The sequence below is a fragment of the Xiphophorus maculatus genome, chromosome 6 (genome assembly GCF_002775205.1).
Source record: "Xiphophorus maculatus strain JP 163 A chromosome 6, X_maculatus-5.0-male, whole genome shotgun sequence".
NCBI classification, from domain to species: domain Eukaryota; kingdom Metazoa; phylum Chordata; class Actinopteri; order Cyprinodontiformes; family Poeciliidae; genus Xiphophorus; species Xiphophorus maculatus.
In genome coordinates, this window is record NC_036448.1 from 13,395,955 (window position 1) to 13,419,772 (window position 23,818).

The window sequence follows — 23,818 nt, forward strand, 5'->3', positions numbered from 1 at the left end:
TGATGGATTGTTTATTAGTCTCTGATGGCTTTTAACATGTGCTGCCACTCAAAATGGCGGTAACTAAAAGTTGTTTATGTCGATAGCTATTATGAAAGTATTTGATGTCAGACTTCAGCACAGTGTTGGCACAAGTGGTAGTGGATAATAATCACTCCCGGCTGTTTTGTTGACTTACAGAATTGTTGTCCATTAAATCAGAGGGTGACAAAGTGACTGACTTGTTTTCCAAGGCGTTTATTAAGTGCATTTTAGTACAATTGTTCTCAGAAAGTTACATCTTACAAACTTTTGACACATACTTTTCACAATTTACATGTGGCGCTATACAGAAACAGATGAAAAAAGAAAGAGGAAAACCATTCACTCATCAATATTGTACCTGTGCACATAACAACATCTGTACACATAACTGTGTTTGATATGCACAAAACACACACCCACTGTCCCTCACACAGATGAACAAATAATGACATGTGCACTCATAATCCCTTCTCTCATAAAATCTGTACCAGAGAGAGAGTTTATTTGGAAAAAGGTCCATTTCATCTTATCTTCCTCTTCCCTGGCTGACCGCAGAAACTTTTCCTTTATATATATATATATTCACAGTGTTTGTGTGTATCTTTATGGATGTAAAATGTAAAGTAATGTGTTTTATATGTGTGTAAATCTTTTAGAAGCCAGACTGAAACAGAAGGTGGAAAAAAAAAGTTATGCAGTTTAATGAGAATATTCTTTGCTGGGAGTCATGTCAGGGCATTTTCAGGTGAATATAGCAGATCTATAAAAGCAAGGCATGATTCCAGTAACTAAACGGGTCGTTGGCCACTCTTCAAACAGTTACGGCACCATGAAATGCTTAACAAGCTCTCCTCTTGTGTTTTGTATCAGTATGTGATAAATGGCTTCTGTAGAAACCTTCTTTCATAGAGGGACTCCAAACCATCCCTCTATTCATCACCCTGGAGTGTCACTATAGAGTAAGATATTTCATAAAACAAACAGAGCAAATGAGGCTAAAAAAATTGCACAGTTAGATAATGAATACATTCACCATCTCATTCACAAGCTCACGGGTTGAAAAGCAAACACACATGACTGAGCTGAATAGAAACCTAATACATTCAAATTGATAAAATGGGTTTTAGTGAAAGGTATCTAAGCCTGCATTAAGGAACATATTATTATATTTAGTTAGTAAATCAATGACTTAGGGAGTTAAACAAGATGCAATTGATTTTGTCCAAAGGGCAAACCAGTTGCTTAATTACAATATTTTCCGTTCCCAAACCTAACAAAAGAAATTTGCATTTATATAATGAAAGGGATATTGCAGCATAAACCACACTTCCAGCTAGAAGAGGATGATTGTGACTTTCATCTATTCATCCTCTTCCCTGCAAACCATCTTTCCTCTAAGTAACCTCTTATCCTCTTTCTACCACCTTTGCACACACTTTGTCATGTTTTACCCAAGCAAACATAAGATTTAGGAGCATAGTTTAGAATCACATTAAAAGGGCTTTCTGTTTCTGTGTGTTTATGGACATTTAAATGGCCCAATCAGTTTCCCTACTGCCATTGCTGATCACATGCCTGTCAGACAGGGGTCCTAGCAGGTGTTTGCACCCTGTCTGGACCCAGTACAGAAGGGAGCCAACTATTTCTTTGGCCAGCACTGGCCAAGCCCATCCCAGACAGTGCCGTGGACAGCTTGGTTAAGCCAAGGATAAACGAGCTGGAGTCTCACCAGAAAACTAGAGCTGCCTGGAAGTGAGTGCAGAACAGAAAGAGGAGAATACTGACTATAATTGTGGAAGGATTGATTGTAGTTAATTTGCTAAATAAAATAAATGGTCTTTTGTTATTACACGCCCCAAATAACCCAGTGCCAGGGACAAGACAAAAGCTGGTAACACTTATTATTAGTGTACACAAATTATCAATAGCCTACAATACATATTTGTTGCAAATTACACATTAGTCATTATTAATGGGGGAGTATTATATAGTCTCCAGGCACCTTGGGTCATTTTATAGAACAATCAAGACACTATGTCACCTTCAGTTCTTACAAAAATTGAGTTCTTATATATATATATACAGTATATATATATATATCAAACATCACTTTATATTGACTTCATAATGTGATACCTTGAAACTGACTTCTGTCTCTTTAAGAAGCTCCTGCTTTCCAACACTCTGCCTTCAACACATGACCCTAACAACACTACTCTGTTATGTTATTTACAAACTTTGTTAGAAGCATTGAACTGAGAGGTAATCTTTATGGTAATTTGTTCCAACAGGTGTTTGCTAATTGCTGCTGCCACTAGTCTGGAGGAGCTGTGTGAGGAAGAGGCAGTGGAGGGGTGATTTGAGAGACATTGGCTCAGCTGAGGACTACAGCTGGATAGAGGAGCTTGTCATGGGCGCATTACAAATGGCTGCCAAAGGAGGTTGAAGAATTCCTCAAACACGGATGAAAGAATCAAAGTAAAACTCCGGGTATTTTTAGATAAGAGAATAACATTATAATGGAATATGAAGCTAAAAAATAATTTACTTTACATAATACTCTTCCCCCTTCAAATACTTATTATGCATTTGTAAATGACCAGAGCCATGAAAGAACAAATTGATGACTGAAAACAACCAGTACACAATACTGTGTACAGACTGTACACAGTATATTGTGTGCTTAGAATTTATAAAGTAGTAAAATAAAACAAATAGATTTAATCATAATATGAATATTCAGCAAACTATAGGTGTTAATAGTGGTCATACTATAACAGGCTCTTTATGAGACAGAATATGTTCCCATTCTGAAGGCTCTACTTAACAATAATTCATTAGTAGTTTGATATGAATTGATGAAGTTGCCTTACCTATTTACTTTGCAATGCCAATTGAGACACACTTAAATAATGTTGATTTACATTAAGCTACATTATTTGCTTAATAATGACTAATAGGTAATTATTTTGGCAATAATATGAATGGTAATGGTAGCAAGTTAAGGGCAAATTTCTGTCCTGCAATATTAAAGTTTATTGAGGTTTTTTTTTTGTTGGGTGCTGCCGCTAGACTAAAAAAGGACATTACAATTTCCCCTAAACTATATTAAAGATGAGGAGGAATTTCACAGGCATTTTTTATTCCATCCTCAGAGAGTGATGTAGCCAAATCTTTATGATTGTGTGAAACTCTCTTTAACACCACAGCATTTGCTTTCATCTCTCCCGTCCATATGGTGAACCCCTACAGTGAGGGTGAATAGATTGGCTCAGCAACTTAAATACATCACCGTGTATGAGGTCATGTTTTATAGTGAGCACCGAGCTCTTGAGGGCTATTTAAGACTGTGTGTTCATTGAAAAGGCACTGGGTTCCTGTTGGCAAACCCCAGCCCAGATGTTCATTTTTACTGTGAAAGGAAGTGATGGTGATTTACCCTGATTTCCAATGCCTTGATTAGCTGCTCTCTCATGCATTTCAAATTCATAGAAAGTCTCGCCCTGCTAAGATATTTACAGCACATGTTAGAATTTACCTCAAAATAAAACTATCTGGACAGAATAATTTAATGCAAATGCATATTTATGTCTTGTTTTCTTAGCAGCTGTTTACCATGAGTTTGGGTCAGCCAAGCCACAACAATTAATTTTGCATTTCATCCTGTTGACCAATCCCAACACAAGCAATATATAAAAACGCAAATGGAACATAAAACATATCTGTACATGTAAGTGCTCACCAGCAAGAGACGGCATGTGTACACCCACATTTAACATGATCTCCAGTAAAATATTTTTTCCCCAATATTTTAACTCCTACAACAATTTTCATACAGCTCTACAATAACAGTTCTTTACCAATAATCAATTTACAAGTTCCTCAGTTAAGATTCAGTCAGAAAAGTTATCAGGGTGCTCCTGAAACACGAGGATGTTGAACCAATAGTCCGTTGTTCAGCTGTGATAAGGAAACCAGGGATTTACAGGAAACTGCACATTGCATGTGTCTATCACAATCTAATCAACATGTCTTTGCCAAAAATGCAAGCAGAGAGTTCTGTACATACATATTCATATGTAACACCTTCAATATGAAGGTTTATTATGAAAGATATAATCATATTTAGCAAGAGATAAACATATTTATATTCTCTTGGTGGAGATAGTTAAAAAGTCCTTTAGGCAAGGCCTTCCAACTGGACTTCCACAGGTAGTGTTTAAGTTAAGAGACAAGTGGGCGGCATCTTGCTATAGTGGCAACACATAAAACAGATGGTAAAAGACAAAAATATAACAAAGCTCTGAATTTGTCCATTTATAATACAGTATTAAAATTTTTTAAACAAGCAAAAAAAAAAAAAAAGCAAAAGTTGAAGTACTCCATTGTACATCCCTGTATACCTCTTCGACGAGTTAATTCTCCTTTTAGTTCCGTCTTTGTCTGTATCCTATTTCCCGCCAGGTAAAGCCGTCTTCATCTCACATACGGACAACGGTATGGGTAAAAATCACAGGTCACAGGTTTCTAAATGTCTCACACTTGTGTCTACATTTTAAATGTGTTTTAGTCCAGATAATATAGAAGCACAATATCAATTGTTTACCACGACGGCTGAATTCGTAAGTTGTTCCCTGTGCTGATGTCTGATTGTAGTAGTCATTTTGGTTTACAATGACACCAATATAGTTGGAAACAACAAGATTGGTCTTTGTCTTTCTTTGTGATAAATGGAGAAAAAAGTGCCAGGTATGGACCCTGAAAGCATGTGGTGGATAGTGTGAGATGTGACAACCCTTTTCCACATGGTTGCACAAACCCTGGTCTCCTGTTGCCATGGTAGGGGTTTAGATTAGGACGATAGTCTCGACTCTGGCGCGTTCCGATGGATCGGGGGTCATTCGGGGGCTGCTCCGAATGCTGCCCGTTCCATGGCACAGCGCCCCCTGTAGTCATGCCATCTTTGTAGGTGACTGGCTCATCTGCACCCTCATAGACTGGACATTACTGAGGATTTTCTTCTGATGGCCTGCCAAGGTCACTCCTATTCTAAGTAAGTCCCTAGAGAGAAACAAGCAAAGAGGAAAAAAAAACCCTGAAAACCAATAGCTTCTTTTAAAGACATATATAAAAGAATTTCAATCACTCTGAAGGTAGAACAGATAATTCTACCTAGAGTGGCAACAACGCCCCTTGTAGTCATGAAATCGTTGTGGGTGACTGGCTCATCTGCACCCTCAATTCATGAGGCATTCTGATCACAATGGTTTAATACCCCACATTCACATTCTCATATTACACCCATATGCCTCAATTCAATTATTCAGATTATATTTGATAGACAGTGTAGTGATAGTAAAGTGGAAGGAAAGCTATATAGTTTTGAAAATATCTTCTGTGTGGCATGTATATGTATCAGACCCCATTTACTCTGATACTTATGAATAAAATCCAGTACCACAAGTTGTCTTTCGAAGTTGCAGAATTAATTAACTATTCACTAATTTATCACCCTGGATACCCCATTTCATTTGTGGTGGCAGCAAATTGCTATATGGACAGTGAGGCTGAGCAATCTTGAAAGAAAACTGGTGGTAAATATTTGAAGTTTCTAGCAGCTCGATCACCACAAGCCAGAGTTACAATGGAGTGGATCAAATTAAAGCATATTCATGAATGTCCCTAAAACATGATCAAAATCCAACAGGAAAACTGTAGAAATATGAAAACAATGTTGTTCAGAGATGTTCTTCAACCAGTCTGGCAGAGACTCAGCTATTTTGAAAGGGGATACCCCATTTCAGATTTGTATTTGCGAAAACATCATTTTTCTTGCATGCCACACTCGTGTCTTACTATATATTAATTTATGGAATTTTATGTATGTCTCATAAAATCCTAACAAAATATACTATAGTTTCTGGTTGTAGGATGACAGACTGGAGAAAGGGCTAAGCCAGGGACCTCAAATCCAGGCCCCCTGGGGCTGATGTCCTCTACGCTTTAGATGCGACTCTTCTTCACCACACCTCAGTTAAATAATCAGGTCATTAGCAGCACTTTGGAGAACGTGACTACACTCAAGAGATGATTCAGCTTTGTGATTGAGGTGTGTTGAACCAGGGACACATGTAAAAGTTACAGGCCTGCATTTGAGGATCTCTGGTCTGAGCAATGTGATTACTTTAGCAAAAAACATTCATCATCAATCGCTATAACCACACCAATGAACAATCCAAGAGGTGGTAAACAAATTTTCTGTCGACAGTCATACGGTTTTTAAATACTTAATTTTACACAAGCTAGTGAACTCACTCTGAGGTTATCTGAGCCACAAGCTGCAGGGATGTAAAGCCTGAGTTGAGGAAGTTGTCTCTGTACTGGCTCATCTTGATGGCAGCAAGCCAGTCCTCTACCGAACTGAAGGTGTTGAAGTCGGGTATGGATCTGTCCAACAATGGCTGAGAAGGCCTGGAGGAGACGAGAAGGAGCAGGTGAGATGAGAGAGAGAAAATAACTTTGATGCAATATTAAGCGAGCAGTGTTTTAAGAAAACAAGAGTAACTGTGGGGTTCTTATTTGTGTAGGTGTATATGAAAAGACACAAGCAAAAAAGCCAGTGGCGTGTTTACAATTGATCCATCTACCTGAAAATGTTTGAAAGAGAACAAAAATGAAAACTAAAAATGTTAGGTAACATGCCACCCATCATCTGACCAGTACTATTTATACGAAAAGGCTCATTATGTCTGTGGGAAGTTGTCCCAACACCTTAAAGACCTAAGGGTAAGGCATGCCCTAATGCAAAACCTCAGTCTGACACATAGCTGGGAGTTCACCTAGGGCAACATGGCAGTCAGCCAAATCACAATGCCAAAACAAATAGCCTTAAGTTTCTGACTGACCCTCAGTAGCTCAGTCAACCCAGAGATTCACAGAATCTGTGTAGAAAGTGAAGGGAAAAAAGAAAAAAAAACTATATCCAGTCACTGTTGTACATGAATCAAACAACCTGATATAATCTGATCCATTAAATATTTATGAAAATGTAAGTCAAAGTTTTCAACAACTAATAGAATGTTACAGAATTTCTAGCAACTTTAAATAAACTAAGTACTCAGCAAAATTATCAAAAGAAAATCATTTTTGGACAAAAATGAAAGTAATTCAAATCCTATTTTTTCCACTTTATTTCCTCATCTGGCCTATCCCCATACAGAAAATAAAAATAAGAATAGATTCATGATTAAATCATGTAATCTTAATGAAATAGTAGAAATGCTTTTAAATTTATCCCAGCAAAGTGGCATGTACACCTTTTCACTGGCATCTACAGCAAAGATGTAGCATTTATTGGCACTGAACTGTTTCATGGTAATAAGCCTCAGTTTGCTGGCATGTTTGACATTAGAATTAGAATTGTAACTAACTAGCTGAAGATGCCACACAAATATTTTCACTGATAATCACAGTTAATAAGGGTTAAGAAGCTCAGGTCGCTTATAATGCTGAACCTTAGCATTAGTGTTGCTGCTAAGCTTGCTAGGATGCAAATTTTAGTTCTTGCTCCAATAAAGAAACATAATGATAGTTAAGAACTATCTTTTTAACTTGTCTTAAGATAGTCCTTAGCTTTCACTGAGTTGATACATTAACTCACAGTACACCCATTTAAAAATAAATATCCACCCTTCCATTCTCTGCTGCATCAATGCACATGATGGCATGATTAAGAATACAAGTTATTTTCCTCTGCAGTCAAAGTCTTATCCAAATGATGAGGTCAGACATTTTACCAAGATATAGTATCCAATTAGAAATTTCATCCATTTATTAAATATCATATTTTCAAACTAATAAACTGTACTAAAATAATTGTATAAATATCTGATATTTAATGCCCTATAAAATGTATTTTTATAGTGTGCATATTGTACCAAATGCAAAATACAGAAATCAGGAAAAAAAGTCTATTCTTTTAATAATAAATGAATACAACTTTTTTCTGAGAGCAAAATGTATTCCAAATATCTCCTTTTTGTTTATAAGTTGTTTATACACATTTTCATAATGTGTTTGCCTTATTGTTGAATGGCTATGAGTCAAGTGAAACTCCCTGAAAGTACGAGTATCCAATGGGCGGAAAGAAAAGCAACAAGGGAAAAGTTCAAGTTTGATGCAATCAACAGTAATAAGACCATTACTATTTTATGAGGTGATAAAAATAAACACAAATAGTAAGCTAGCTTGTGCAGATTGTGTGTGGGAACTTGGTGCACATAAACAGATGAAAAGCATTTTTAGTATCAAGTTAAGGGTGTATTTGTGTGTGTGTGTGTCTAGTGAAGTGCTTTACTCACACAGCAGGGATGTTGGCTACAGCTTTTAGGCTGGTGGGGTTGCGTATCATTTTGTCGAGGGTGCTGACAATATCTGCAAAGCGAGGTCGTACGTTGCGATCTTTCTGCCAGCAGTCCAGCATCAGTTGGTGCAAGGCGCTGGGGCAGTCCATGGGTGGTGGCAAACGATAATCCTGCTCAATAGCATTGATTACCTAAGAGATAATTAGAACATTTTGAGTAATGTGACACTTTTAGTTGGAGCTGCAAACCTACTGTTAACATTTGGATAATTCTGAACATTTGAAACAAAGGTCTGGGGAGCTGTTATTAGTAGTCAGTGTCTTATTTAGTCTCTCTTATGCAGAATTTATTGTTTTAAACTAAAGCTGTCTAATACAGATTAAAACCTTTAAAGCCACACATCTGAATACTTAGATTATGTAAAATTTTCTTCTGATAACTTGCAATTCTTATCAGCACAGATTATGTTTGTTCTTTTTGTTTGGTTTTTTTTTTACCATCTGTTAGGTGAACAATAACACAAACTTAATTTTAATTTTTTTTTTCTGTAAATGTATCTGAGTAATTATGGCTCTCTCTTCTATGCCTCAAATTGGCCCTGCCAGCACCCCTCTGCTGCTATAATATAGGCCAACTGCTGTTTGTCGCTCAAGTGACAGTTTGCATTCAGGCTAATGTGCCCTTCCTCCTGACACTAGCCAATCATGCCAGCCCTGGAGGACAAAGTGGGGAAGCAGAGTGGAAGTAAAACAATAGCTGTGTCACTGTAGGAGCCAGTGAGAGAATGGAAGATTTGAAATAATTAACACTTTAGAAAGCAGGCACTTGACACATGCCTCTTAAAGACTTCACAGGTATGATGGCCTTTTACGTGCAAGAGACTTAGACAAGTCAAAATTAGCCAAGTGTTTAGGTGAACTAAATTGCTGAATGTATTAACAACTAAAGTGTAGTAAATACAGTATACAATGCAGGTTTAGTATAGATACCACTCATAAGTATTAGGCATAACTGTTACATTGCTTGTTTACATAAAGAGTCTGACAATCATAGGGCAGCCATTCAGGGCATTTAGACATGGTGAAAACAGCTTATTGAAGTTCAAATTCAGCATCAGAATAGTAAAGAAAATTGATTTAGGGAACTTTTCATGCATAAATTGCTGAAAACATCCAGGGTATGCCGGTTGTGTAGACAACTGTTTTGGAAGTATCAGGGGTAAAAAAAAAAAAAAAAAAAAATATATATATATATATATATATATATATATATATATATATATATATATATATATATATATATATATATATACTGTATATATATAGGCAGACTGGATCATGATGATAGAAAGAGTAGTGGAAACACACACTTGTTACAACCAAAGTCTGTGGAATACCATCTCTGTAAATACAGAATGTTGGGCATTAAATTAAAAGAGCTTCAGTAGCAAAGGACAATACTGGGTTTCACATGTTAGCAAAGAACAAGATACATCAGATTGTGAAAAATAGATAAAAACAAATAGAAAAAATATTGCCTGTTCTGAAGTATTGATTTTAGACACTGAATTGTTAGGGTCAGAAATGTGAGTAAACAATACAAAAACATGAATTTACTCTACCTTGTATCAGTGGTTCAGGGTGGTGGGTGTAATGGTGTGACTATCTTTCTATTTGTCATTGTTTGAATGCCACAGCCTACTTTAGTATCATTGCTGACAATGGCTATGTCTGAGTGGATATAATATCAATCTCTGTGTGACCACAGTTACTTGATCTCAATACAAAAGAGACTTTTACATTGAGTTAAAATGGTAGATTCACAATATATATTTGCAACTAAGGAAATGGGTGATGCATTTTTATCAGTTTGAATCACAATATGCAGAAATACATGCAGGAATGTTTTAAAGACTGTGCTAAATCTATGTCATAAGAAATTAAAGCCATTCTGAAGGTAAAGGTCAATTCAACCAGGTACTAATAAGGTGTGATTAATAACATGTCTGGTGTGTGAATATATCTATAAAAGTCTCTTAATAACAAAGTGTCTTTAGATTGGCATTTAAGAACTAAACTTCACAAAAACCCCAAAATCCCTTTTACAGATTAGTAACAGTATATGTACATTATGTGCTCTTTTTTTTTATCTAAAATGCTTGGCTGCAAACTACACTTCAAGTGTAAAACCCAGGGTAAAATACACTATTCTGTAAAAAAGTTTCTGTAGTTTGAAGACTCAGTTTTGAAGCTGAGTGTAGCTCAACCAAATCTACTTAAATGTCACAGATGAAGAAGACAGGAAAAATACAACATGGGAGCATATGAAAAGGAACTTGAAGGCTATATTGAGGAAGATGGATTTAAAAGAAAAAAAGGGAACCAGCAGCTTTTACTTTTGTGTGGGTGTGTAAGAGGATGCGAGAAGGCGTGTGTAAGTGCCTGAATATGTGCGTGCTCAGAGGAGGCGGACATGCTGAGTGGCATCAGTCCCACCAGGCAGTGCTTGCTGCTGGCCCACTGAGGCAACATCTGCTTGGTTGGACTGTCCCGGTGGAGTGAGGTCCACAGAGGCCTGATGGTTGGCTCGTCTTCTCACTAAGGGAAGCTTAGGGAGAAAGACCTCATAGTATGGGACCACTTCCAGTGGTTGTGCGTGTTTGTGTTGGTGCCTGTCAGTATGGACCTTATCCAAGCGGACACGGGGAACAAAGCAGAGCTCTCAGCAATCATTCATTGCTCTCAAAAGCTGGCCAGGAAGGAAAGGGATAGTGTGAGGCTTTGCCTATAATAAGTCTGCTTTCAAAGTCAGAGTCAAGGACATCTTCAGCGATAGTGGGGATGAAAAAAGGTGATTTATTACAGCTTCCTTTTTCACACAAGATATCCTTAATTGTGTTTGGGTTAGTCTTTACATACACACATGCATACAGGCCACATAATTTTTATAGGACGGAGTGATTATTCTGAGACGTATTTAAGTTGAATATTTGAAAGGGTAGTATCCCTTTCAATAATTTTCCAAAAGTTGAACTTCCTGAGAAGCTAGCAACTCTTAAATTGCACATACTGTAAATGTATGCTATTTATTCCATACTGTCAGAATGTTGTAGCTTTTCTGTTTACAGAAACACAGTGTACACATGCATTTCCCTGCCAAAAAATCATCCCTGCAGCCCAGCATTGGAGCTTTGTTTGGAAGGAAAAAACAGCTTTGTATAAAATGAAACAGTGGTGCTACAAAGACTTATTCTACCCCACAGAAGGCAGCCTCTGAACTGTCTACAACGGTTTGCTTGTAGTGCAGGCCTTTTTTTTTCCTCCTTTACTTATGTACATCACAAAAGATACTTTTGCCTAATGCCTGCCCAGTAGCTTGTTTGGAGCAACTCTAACATGAAAAACAGGTGGCTTGTGCCCTTTTTCTTTCATCAATTAAAGGAAACTTTGAGCTTTTTGAGAAGTAAAAAAGGCAAAAATGAAAAACATACACTAGATGACAAAATAATATAAGCTCACCTTACAAAAGGGGTAACTATTTGAACATAACATTATGTATTTATTTCTAGTAATCTCTTGAAATGATTATATCAATCACTAAATGCTTGATTTTTACTGACTTAAAATATGTAATTGGCCTGTATATAAAAATTAATTGTTGCTTATAACTGTCAAGCAAATTCTTGATTACTTTATGTTGTGTCAGAGTGTCAAGCCATCCAGGTCTTCAATCTATTTAAGTAAGTCCCTAAGTTGACCACTAAACAGAAAGTGTGAAATGATTTATTGTCACAAATATTCTAAAATATGAAAAGACCAGAGAGATGCATTTCTTCTGACATGATGGTGTAAAATATACTGGATTTTGAATTTGCTGTCTATGCCACACAGTCCTTTAATATCTTGGATATTCTGCTTCATTATCTGTACACTTTCACCTTTACAATTACTGAAAGTGTAAATTCTGATAACTGACCAGATTTGATAACCACTTATATTTTCATTCATTCTCAGTCTGTTTCCTTCATTCTTTTAACATTTTTCAGCTGACCTACTGACAGTTTTGACAGAAGATAGAACTGGAAACAGACACAGGGGACACTGAAATGAGATGGAAAAACGGTTCTGCTGCTGGAAGAGATTTCAACTAACTGACTACAGAACATTTTATGGGCGGGGCCAAGGGACAGCTGTTTTCAATCACCATAAGTACCCAGGCTCTACATCCGCTCAACGTCAAATCCTTTGATTAAGTGAAACATTTAGTCCTGGCCTCTAAATTTGCTGACAGTATTTGAAATATTTTGTGGTTTTTCTAGTCTTCTATTCTCAATCTTCAGTACCGGTTGCACCAGCTCTTAGATTCTCATCTGCTGCTACAAAGCTTAATCTAAACAAATCCACAAAACAATTATCATCTTGTAGTCTTGACATCCATTAAACCAGAAACCTTGCCATTGACCTTAGTCTGCTTTGGGTCCTTTTAATCTAAGTGAATGACACATACATGCTAGAAGCCTTTCTCCAGTTTGCTCAGTATACAATTTATGATATTTGACTTAGTCTCTTGTTGTAGTATATGACTGATATGTTTGTGTGCCATTTGGTCTTTTTGGGTGTAGTTGTCTTATGAGCTGTCAGCTTAGAAAAGTCATTTGACTGGTAATGTGGTTCTGTTTTGAGTTGATCACAGATTTGCTGAAAACTAAGTAGATTACTTAGCAAAATTAAGTATATTGCTCTGGATAGCCACACCTGAACCACTTAGATCTCCGTATCAAGGTCTTCTAATTATACCATGATCTAGATTGTCTTCTGCAGAGCATTAAGATAACAATGCTGACCATCTTAAATCCCTCCTGTAGGCCTGTGTATTCCCTAAATTATTATTTTTTTACTTAACTGTACTATGTTTTATGGTTTCTTTGCAAATGTCCATATTTTGTATGCATTATGCAGTACTTTTATTATGGCTTCATTGTGCATTTTGTCTCCAGCATTTTCTAACCTATTCTTTAAAAAGTGCTGTACAAATAAAACTTTACTTACTTAATATAGAGTTAGAGTCTGCAGTTTTATGAGTGTGTCTCGTTTAGTGGATTTGTTGTGCTGGTTTCCTTGAGAGAAGGAATGGTTGTGGGGGATGTGATGGTATTGGTTTTTTTGCATGAATAAAGCTCTATTATTAGAGCCACAGTTCACCACTGTGTTTTCGAGAGAGAATCATGATTTCACAAAAAAAAAAACATTTTAAATCACTTACATCCTGGTTGGACATGTCCCAGTAAGGCCTCTCTCCGTATGACATCACCTCCCACATGACGATACCATAACTCCACACATCACTGGCTGAGGTGAACTTTCTGTAAGCAATGGCCTCTGGAGCTGTCCACCTTACTGGGATCTTTCCACCCTAAGAAATAGAAATAAAGAATTAGCATGTTAGAGACATTTTAATGTTATGATAATGTTGATTTCTTTTCCGCTTGGGTTAAACTACAGTGAGCCATTTTATCCTGACTACCACAAGACCTGTCTTGACTGTTAAGAGTTTAATCTTCTTTCTTTCTTCATCCACCCTGTGTATTCATTCACCTGAAGCCAAAACATTCATAAGATTCTGCTTCCGTCCCACGAGTGACTCTGCACAGTCATCGACCGACATTACATTTACTACTGTCTTGTCTCCTATCTGAAGAAAGGAAGATAGATCTGGGCTTCTGCTCCTTCATTGAGCGTTACTGGCTGTAATTGGGCTACCAGGGCCTAAGGCATGCCACGTGCCTTCTTGAATGAAATTGACAGCCGCTTGCTTTAAATTCCGTGCACACACCAAAGCAGTCTCAGCTGGTAACATATCAACAGACGGGGATGTTTGTGAGTGAACGCCCACATGTCTAACTAGACAGACAGACATGTACATGCCTGACCATACTCCCTTCATTCACATCTGAGTTGAGCTCGTCACCAGCTTAATAATGCCAATTAACTGAACCTGAGCATTTGGAGATAAGCTTCTGTTGGAAACAAACCCAAGAGAAACAGGCGCAGACCACCCTGAGTGAGGAGAATAACACACAGACAATGGTTCTTTGGGATCTTTCCAAATTGCACGCTTATGTCCAACAGTTTCCTTTTTTGGTAATGCATATATTTGTATTATGATCATGTTCTGCAGGTCAGTACTATGCTGTACTACTGAAGTGGAGAATTTGAATACATGACTGACCACACAGAAATGTGATAACTGATAGTAAACAAAGGTTGCTAGGAGGAATTTAGGGGGAGTTTTCCACAGCATAACAGGATAAATGTTCAATTTAAGAGCAGCGGCCTATATTTTCATTCCACATATCATACTGTTATCACTCTAAAAATCTTGGATGATCACATGTTTCTATACTCAAATTTAATGTCCCTTCAAAAAATGTTCTGCATTGAATCCTGAATCTCTATTTTCATAGTTTAACTTCCTCTATTGAGTTAAAATCCATGCTCATATCTCTATACTGTCGGCTCACACATTCTTCAGTTTTGGGACTAGAGACAGTTCTTAGCTGGTTTTCTATAATAAATGGTTTGATTTTCCACCACCAGAGTCCAGTCGAAACCACATCATTATAAATGTTTCTTTGATAATTTAAATTATTAATCTAAAATGTAATTTATTAATTTAACTTCATATTTTAATATTTAATCGAGTCTGATCTCCCCTCGTAGTGCTGTTTTATAACACAATAAAGTAACTATGTTTTCTTTAGTTGTTATAAAGTAAGTGAATAAAGACTATAAAATGCAATTATTTCAGAGCTTCTCATGTCTATTCTTATACCTTATTTCGGTTTCCATCTGGATTGTTTTATATCCACTGAGTACTCAGGGTTTGCTGTCTGGTTCATGCTTATGGCTGGGGAAATACATTATTTAGAAACAGAAAAAAATATATATATTTGTAGCAACATTTATATTGGTCGATCATCTTTCTCTTCTGGGTAACTGTCTCATGTAAAAGACTGTTTGAATGAGAATATATGAGATGAAAGATGAGGTTATAAATACAATGTAACCAAAAAAAAAAAAAACTAGCTGGAAGCAAAATGTTGTCTATTACAATCCTTCTTTGACATAACTTCCTTGCTGCTTTTCTCAGTTTGTACATCTGGTCTGTTGCCCCAGGACCCCATTAAGATATGAGCTGGGAGTTGCTGAAATAGGCCGAGTAAAGCTTCGAGTAAAGCTGTTTTCACACTACCAGTGGGACAGACATTAGTTATACTATTTTTAAGTCAACTGAGTCACAGATGTCTATGTACACTCTTTAGTAATTACTCCTCTGGGCCATTACTAGCTGTGCCCAGTTTTAACAACATACAGTGTTGACTGACTTATGAATAGACAAAGAGGGAAAGCAAAGACATAAGCACTTTCTTTAGCACAAAATGCATCAATACCAGTAAAGAGATCTTTAGGGGGCACAGAGGATGTTATGTTTTGTTGTTGGAACAGTGCTATGAGGGATGCTGCTAATAAAGTTCCTAGCCATATCTTAAAGATATGGCTAGGAGCTGAAAATATTGTCAGAGTTGGTCTGTAGCTTATAAAAAAAAAATAAGAATGAGATCAGAGCATTGTTATGACTCCTCAAAAACTTTGAGTTTGTGATTCCTAAGCCACATTTTAAGTTACTTGTTGGAGTAATTCAGATATTTGCCTATTTGAAAGACCCAATTGTCCCCGAACTTCCTGGCTGATGTCTTAAGATGTAGCTTCAACTTTCCACTGCATTCCACTTTCCTTATGCATCTATTTTGTGAAGTAGACATTCCCTCCAGCCACATCACAAGTGATTTTACCACCCCCATATTTTATGACAGATTAATGTCATCAAACTTGCAATCATCCCACATTGTCCTTAAAATGTAACAATTGACACTATGGTCAATGGCATTTATTCTAGTTTCTTCAGACAACATGTCATCACTCCAAAAATTAAGATGGTTGTTAACTATGAATATTTGCAAATTGTAATTCTTCTTTTTGGGTCGCTCCTGGAGTAATAACTTATTCCTCTAAGAGTTCCCTTTCAGGTCAAGTTGATACAGGATTCATGTCAATGTGAATAATGGCACTCACTTACCATTATGAATGTTCTTATTAGGAAAGCATCCTAATAAGAATGGATCTGTCAAAAGTTTACAAAGCCATGGCATTATCATCAGGTCTTTCAAAAATTGTCTAAATACATTGTGTGTATTGTGCTATTATTTAATGTGATTATTGTATATAAATATTTGAATTTGAAGTAAGTTAAATAACATTTCCTCCTCAAAAATTAACTCAATACTCTGGCACTTAGGAAATAGAAATAACTGTGTTTATCTTAGCTGACTTAAAACAAATTGATTTCATGTCATACAGAGACATGACATGTTATGTGTCTGTTTATAACGAATATTTTATTTCAATTGTATACATATATATATATGCTGCAGTTTCTGTTTTCTCTGTCAGTATTAAATAAAGATATTTCTAACTCCTATCTTGGACAACTACCTCAGACTCTGTGGAGAAGAGCTAGAGTTCATAGTCACAGCAGCATCAGAACTTCTCAACCTCGAGTGGAGAAAAATCCAATGATATACCCCACAAGCTCTCTGGATAATAACTAAAGTAGGTGACACACAGTGCTTGATTTTCTAGCCATGTTGGATGGTTCCATTTTCTGCTTGATGAATTTTGGGTCTTTAAATAAAAAGCAAAGCTTCAAGAGGGTGTGAAAACATGAAATTTATGTGATTGAGAAAAAAACAAAAAAAAAAACAAAGTTACTTCTTACATATGCTGGTAGATAATACATCTAGCTATGTTTGCACACAAAATTCCAGGGCAGAGAACCTTGAGCCAACATTTGAAAGTGTTGAAATCTTTGCATCAACAAAGTGAGATTACAGAACGTGACTGGCTCCACCTGCTTGTGACCGCCTCTGACAGGTTGTGACTAGAAGTGACAGCTTGTGATAAGTCTGAAATGTCACAGTAAATAGGATGTGCACAGACTGTCAGTTTAACAGGTATTATGCTGAAACGAATGTTTTCCTTCGACAACTGGATCTGAGAGACAAAAGACAAACGTTGGGCGGTCAGGTGACATGTGGGGTCTCTTGTGAATGTGTTACACTTGGTCAGGACATGATACACCTGTCAAGACGTGGTGCTAGCTTGAGCTGTGAATCCACTAATGTGCAGATCACTTCATGTAGATTGTCAACGACGTGCTGTATGTGGAATGTGGTAAAATTTAGAACACAAATACCCGTCACAGAACAGTGAACAGTTGTCACTAACATCTTCCAGATAAGCTTGCTGAAGAAAAGCCCAGTGCTTTTTGTTTTTACTCAGCTTTTTTTTTCTTCATATGAGCCATTTAGGGACTCTGAATAAACTTTCTAAGCCATCTGGAAGTCAACTATGAAAAACTTTCTCCCTGCCCCCCGCCTCCCATTCCTTCCCTCTCTTCGATGCCTTTACGCCACGAACGTCAGTAATCTATTTCCAAACAATGCACACTCAAATGGGCTTGAGCACATTTACTTAGGCTGGGCAGAGTGCTCCATCAACATAGTTTTAATGAAATCCTGGGTGCAACGATCTGCCCTGGATGTCTGCCCAAACAGAATGAGAAAAAGAGTGAAGATGCAGTTAGAGCCAGAGAGGATGAGTGACAGCAGGACTTGAAAGGTGGAGGGCAGAAGGAAAAAAAAAAAAACCCAAAGTCATTTTATGACTTTTATGACTTTCTTTTCAATAATGTCTAATGGAAATGAACAGAAATATTCCAACATGTATTTAAATGAAATAATGTAAAACTTTGGGAAAATCTTTACTCACTGACTTATACACAGTGAGTAAACATAAATTCACGTAAATTCTAAACAGTCTAGTCAAAACATTCTGCAACGATCCCTTTGATTTTCTAGTTTAAGTTTAGTTACTAACTGCATATCTACATAATCTTAACAAATGAGAATTACAAGAAGCGTAGTACTTGATTTGCAAAAATATTTTCCTTATTTGCTGTATCATATAATGATGGGTATGGAGTGAGGGCTGAGGGCTGGACTGAGAGAGTGAAAGAAAATAAATCCAACCTACAGTGTCTGACCACAATATCCAAGCCCATTAAGGTATTTTATTAAGTTGTAACCACAATTTGCAATATGATACTTTGTTTTAATAGTTATCCCGCTTCTCAAAACATCAAAAAATGAGCAATGCAATTTTAATGAGCACCTTTTAAACTGATACCTATGAAGTCACCAAGGTATTGAATGGATCCCACCTGTGTATAATTAAAACTCATTATACCTGCAACTTATTTGTGAAGAATTCAGAGGTATGTAAGAGGACATTAATAAGCAAATGCTGACATGGAAAAAAAGAAACACATCATACGGGTCAGGAATTGAGTTGTGGAGAAGTTTAAAGAGAAACAGGTGGGGAATTTTTCTGCCAATATCACAACCGTAAGATATGAAATTCATAAATCATTATGGTAGTGTGGTGAGGGGAAAGCCATTGTGATTAAAACACTTTAGTATTTTTTTAAAGATACTTTTCATCAGAATCTATTGCACTTACTAGCATTTAGTTGAAAATTTAGACCAAATCAATTCTCCAGGTTTTAAAACAGGCCTTTTTATACCATCTACTGGCACCACCAAATTAAATCTAGCTAGTATCTATCTCTCCTTTGTGTTAAAATCTAATTTTAGAAATTGACCTTGGCCTCAATTTCTTCAGAGTATGTGGGATATAAGCAATTACAATCACTTATCTAACTGGGGCAAAAGCTGAATAGCCCTAATTTTTCCTTTCAGTGCTACTGGGAGTGCAGTTGAGAAGTGCCATGTTATAAAAACACTAAAGGGCTAAAATTGATGTATTGGGGAGTTCTATGCCTCTGCATGTGGTCAGCCATTCCCCTTTTTGTCCCCAAAATTTGGCATCAAACTATAGAATGATATTTAGTTAAAACTTAACAGCTATGCCACTAACTGTGTTTATTTTTGCTGAGATTTAGTTCTGTAATATTTTTAAGTGAGCTGTTATTGAGAATGGGAAACAAAAAGGGAAGCTGAAATTCAGGCAGTTTATTCAAATGGAAGGCAGAGATATTACATATAAGGATTATCTAGAGTGTGTGGATTATTTTAAGTATACACATTTGAATTTCTGGCAATGAAATACAATCTGAACAGATAGGGGTAAAATTAGATTAAAACAAGCAAAAATTTTTCTCAACCAGAAGTGATAGCAATATGAAGGTATAAATATCAAATGTTTATGCCATGCCTTGTGTTTTGCAAATTTAAGTTTTGAAAAAGTCTGGTTTTGATTAACTAAAATAAGAAATCTCTCCTTTGTAACTCTTGATTTTGTGCAGAGGCACATTTATTGAGAGTTTTCAAATAAATCAGGTATCTTTTCCTTTGGTTTAGTGAGCAGGATTACGCCAGCATGATTTGTTTCATTGTGAGAATGCAAATACAGTCAAACAGTCACAGATGGCAAATCAAAGCCCTACTTATACTGACTGTGGCAAATATGACAGAAGATATAAATCAAACTAACATAATTTATGCAGATGAGTACACTTTGTTACAGAAACCAGGTATGTATCATGTTTCTTTGCTGTTTTTACAATTTATAACTGGCTCATATTATATTACCTTTTTAGATGTCCTATTTATTTAAACCAGACTTCCCCTTTAGTCATCAGCTGCAAGTTAAAGAAAATAATGTTTTAAAGCAATATGCTTGTGCTTTATTGGGTTAATTTCCAGTAGCTTGTTTGATCACTCCAAACATGCTACTGTTTGGAGGATGTCCTCACTGGACGTGAAGACATCCTGGGCAGGAGAGGTCTACATGTTCGTATGATATCAATTTCCATGGCTAAGCTACTAAATGGAAAAAAAAAAAATTAAATAAATAAATCACATGGGAGACATGGAGGACAACTGTGTAGAAAAAGACAAATGTAAAGACAAAAGAGAGGCATCCACATCATCATTATGGATTTGCACCCTATAAACCAAGAATCTATGATCTTAACTCTGAGTGTATATATGTTTTACAGCAAACAAAGAAGCATGTTAAAAACAACAACAAAAAAACGTGTTGCCCTGAAAGCAGTGAGAGTAGGACGGGATGCTAATAGTAAACAAACAAATGACAGAAACAACGGGGCAGTCCACAAAGTGTGAGTGCTGGAGCGAATCTGAAAGAATGTCACACGGGTCATGGGGATTTGACGGATGAGCTTTGTTACCGGCTCTTTGTGACCCTGCCTTTCAGCCTCTCTCAGCATCAATGGCACAAGCAAGCATAGAGGCAGATACACAATCACCTCTAAAGACACATAAGGAATTGTATGTGAGTGTACATAATAACACTCAGTGAGTGTATATAATAACACTCACATACAACAAATAACATAAATATCTAATCACATTGGTGAGGTTTCCATGACATGAGCAGTTGACAGTCTTGACATCACCAGCCACAGGTGGAAATTCTAACTAAAGTCTGACCCTCTACTGCACATTGAGAATGAACCCTCCGTTACAGATATAATATGTGTGCACTTCACAGAAACTCCCAAACAAATGTGTGCACATCTACATGTGCTGGCTTCTCTGCTCAAAAATATGCATTCAATCTGTAACTATGCAATATCAGGCTGGCATCTATAACCAGACTGGAAGTGTTTTGTGAAAGACGCTTTTCCCTCGAGCATAGGAGTTTAAGTATGTTTTAAACTTGTTCATAAGTGATGGCAAAATAGAGTCTGTGATCTGTGGTGTAGAAAGAGCTGTGATAAAAGAAATAAAAGAATGTCTTGATTTACTGATTTTGATTCTTGTCTTTGGTCATGAGATATCGATCAATACTGAAACAATATTTTGGATAGCAGCAGCTAAAATGAGCGCCCTCCATAAGGTGACTGGACTCAGCTGAAAATCATCTGTAGGGAGCCCAGAATACAACTACTGTTATCAAGAGAAATCAGTGAATGTGCTTGGACATCTGATCAGCCCACTGGATGGAAAACTTGGGGCAGAATCAGAACTCGATTGATGGAGTTCTATTCCTTTTGGCTTGAGGTTCCTTGGGCTCCCTGCAATAAACTGGGGTGTGCCACTGCATATGGAGAAGGGTGTCTAAATGTTTCTCCAAGATGTGTTTGTTTTTAAAAAAATATAAGAAAATTTTCAATTTCAGACCAAGATTTCTTGTTTAAACTTTCGGATGTTATGCTGCTTTTCCATAAGTTTCCTTGAGGATGACAAAACAAATCTTACTTGCTTATAAATAAGCCCTGCTTCTCCTCAAAACAATGTTTCTACAGACAAATGTAATGCCTCCTTGCAGTTAATATTTCTCCGTGAGTAAAACTTACGCCCTCAGTCTTGTTCTCTCTTCTCATTGACATTTGCACTTTATGAGCACAAGAAATATGCCCAAAGAAGGAAGCGATGCCAATGCTACACTATTAAACTGACTGGAGCTGTTATCAGATTATCACTTATTTCTAAGAGGGAGAAAAGTAAATCTCAAATATACCTAAGGATGAAAATGGCATCTTTAGGAAAACAGCAAGAGATGCAGGATTAAAACAGAAGTGGAAGACATTAGTGCTCAAGCAATTGAAACTTAGCACAGATTCACAGTTTTGGTAATGAGGATAGCTTATCTGTAAAAATGTAGGATTTTGCAATGTGAGACCAAAGTTTTAACCAAGGGCACCACAATATAGGAATCCTGCTTCCTACCTGAAAATGTAGGCTCTTATTACTTTGGGAGAAAAAAAAAACTTTAATATCAATGGATGAATGGATGAGTAAGAGAAAGAATGCTATATGGAAAAAAGTCTGGAAATACATTTTTCAAAATTTTATTTTTGGACACCCTGGACAGAACAATTACCTTATTCAATAGACTGATCAGGAAACAAATGAATGTGCAACCTTTTCTGTAATTCCTGTTGAGCAAAATATGGAGGCTTACTCACATAAAATAAACTCAAAAATGAAATGTTGATGTTAAGAAATAAGCAAAAGCAAACCTAGCGTCGATAAAACACCCACTGGCTAAAGCCTTTAAAATAATTAACACAGCGCACCTTAGTAAGACCAGTGCAGTTCAAGTATTGTTTTGTAAGCCTAATTAATCATGACTTTGGTGAGCAGCCAACAGAGAGGGAGGACAGCCTCCTTCTGTCTTAAACTCCATAACACTGCTCTGGAGTGAACCCACATCCAGGGTTAACACAATTACCAGCATGTCCTCCCAACCATGATCCAGCATCACACTGCAGGCACTGTAATTGGTGTGCCTAGAATTGCAGACAAAAATTAGAAAATCAGCAGAGGGAGAGGGGTGATTAATTTGCTTGAGGAGGCCATTGGTAACTATGTAAATCACTGGCTGTCACTGCAATTTAATTTGCTTATTCTGTTGTCCTTGTGTAAAATGCAAGTCTTGACCACAATCTGGTTAAAGTATCAGGTCATAACCACAGAGCCTGGAAAGTGAAGGGCATAAGATACATGCAGCTTAATTACAAACTAGGACCACAATATCCTGCGGTGCTTGTGCCGTGTGTGCTGTTTGTCTGCTCCAAAGATTTCAGGGCACACTGGATCAGAAATGTGTAGATATCAAAGTCTGTCTTTTGTTACATTTTAACTTATTTAAAGGCCTAACTGCAGGTGGATAGAAGAGGCAGCAGGTTGCAATATGTGGAGCTTTGAATTGAAGTGGAGTTTTATTTAAATACTGATTTGACTTATTTTATTAAAGCAGTACCCTGAAAAACTCCACCTCACCTCATCAAAAACCTTCAGTGCCTTACTATCAGACAGCTCTCTCGGTCAGATAATCCCTTTAAGGAGACTTTGTAAAGTCTTGCATTAACCAACATCAAAACAGTGGCCACAATCTATAACCCAACCCTTTTGAGTCCTGTTATATTAGCCAGCTTATTCAGCTTTGTTGCTAAATAATACCCATTCAGCAAGGTTTAGCCACAGGGGTCAAGCACACAAAGCATACTATTCCTAGGGAGCAATTAGCTCTCAGTCACCCAAATGTAAGGTCAGATCTCCTCTGGCTTTGACGGCACTGCTGCTCATCACACCAGTTGGCAATCAACTCTCCCTGATCGGCTAATATAATGTTTGACATTCACCTTAAAAAAAAAACTAAAAAAAACTTACTTCTAAACCAAATAGATTTTGTCTAATGCCATCAAGAAGGTGAGAAATACAAAAGAAAACTCTGTTTTGTATTATTTTTTTGCTTTTTTTTTTCAAAAATTATATTTAGATGAGGACAGTTTCTTTAGAAGATTTCTTTTTTACCTTTGTG

General features: G+C 36.8%; 1 protein-coding gene across 2 annotated transcripts in view; it reads right to left on the bottom strand.

The window, feature by feature from the left end:
- Positions 1 to 216: 216 nt before the first annotated feature.
- LOC102235277 (ephrin type-B receptor 1-B) overlaps positions 217 to 23,818 on the bottom strand; it is a 177,079-nt gene continuing 153,477 nt past the window's right edge. For both annotated transcript variants that reach the window (XM_023335810.1, XM_014472440.2), the window contains exons 13-16: positions 13,650 to 13,799; positions 8,385 to 8,578; positions 6,340 to 6,495; positions 217 to 5,085 (exon numbers count right to left, since the gene is read on the bottom strand). In XM_023335810.1, the coding sequence (XP_023191578.1) occupies positions 4,977 to 5,085; positions 6,340 to 6,495; positions 8,385 to 8,578; positions 13,650 to 13,799 (609 nt within the window). In that variant the 3' untranslated portion in view covers positions 217 to 4,976. The remainder of the gene's footprint in view (positions 5,086 to 6,339; positions 6,496 to 8,384; positions 8,579 to 13,649; positions 13,800 to 23,818) is intronic.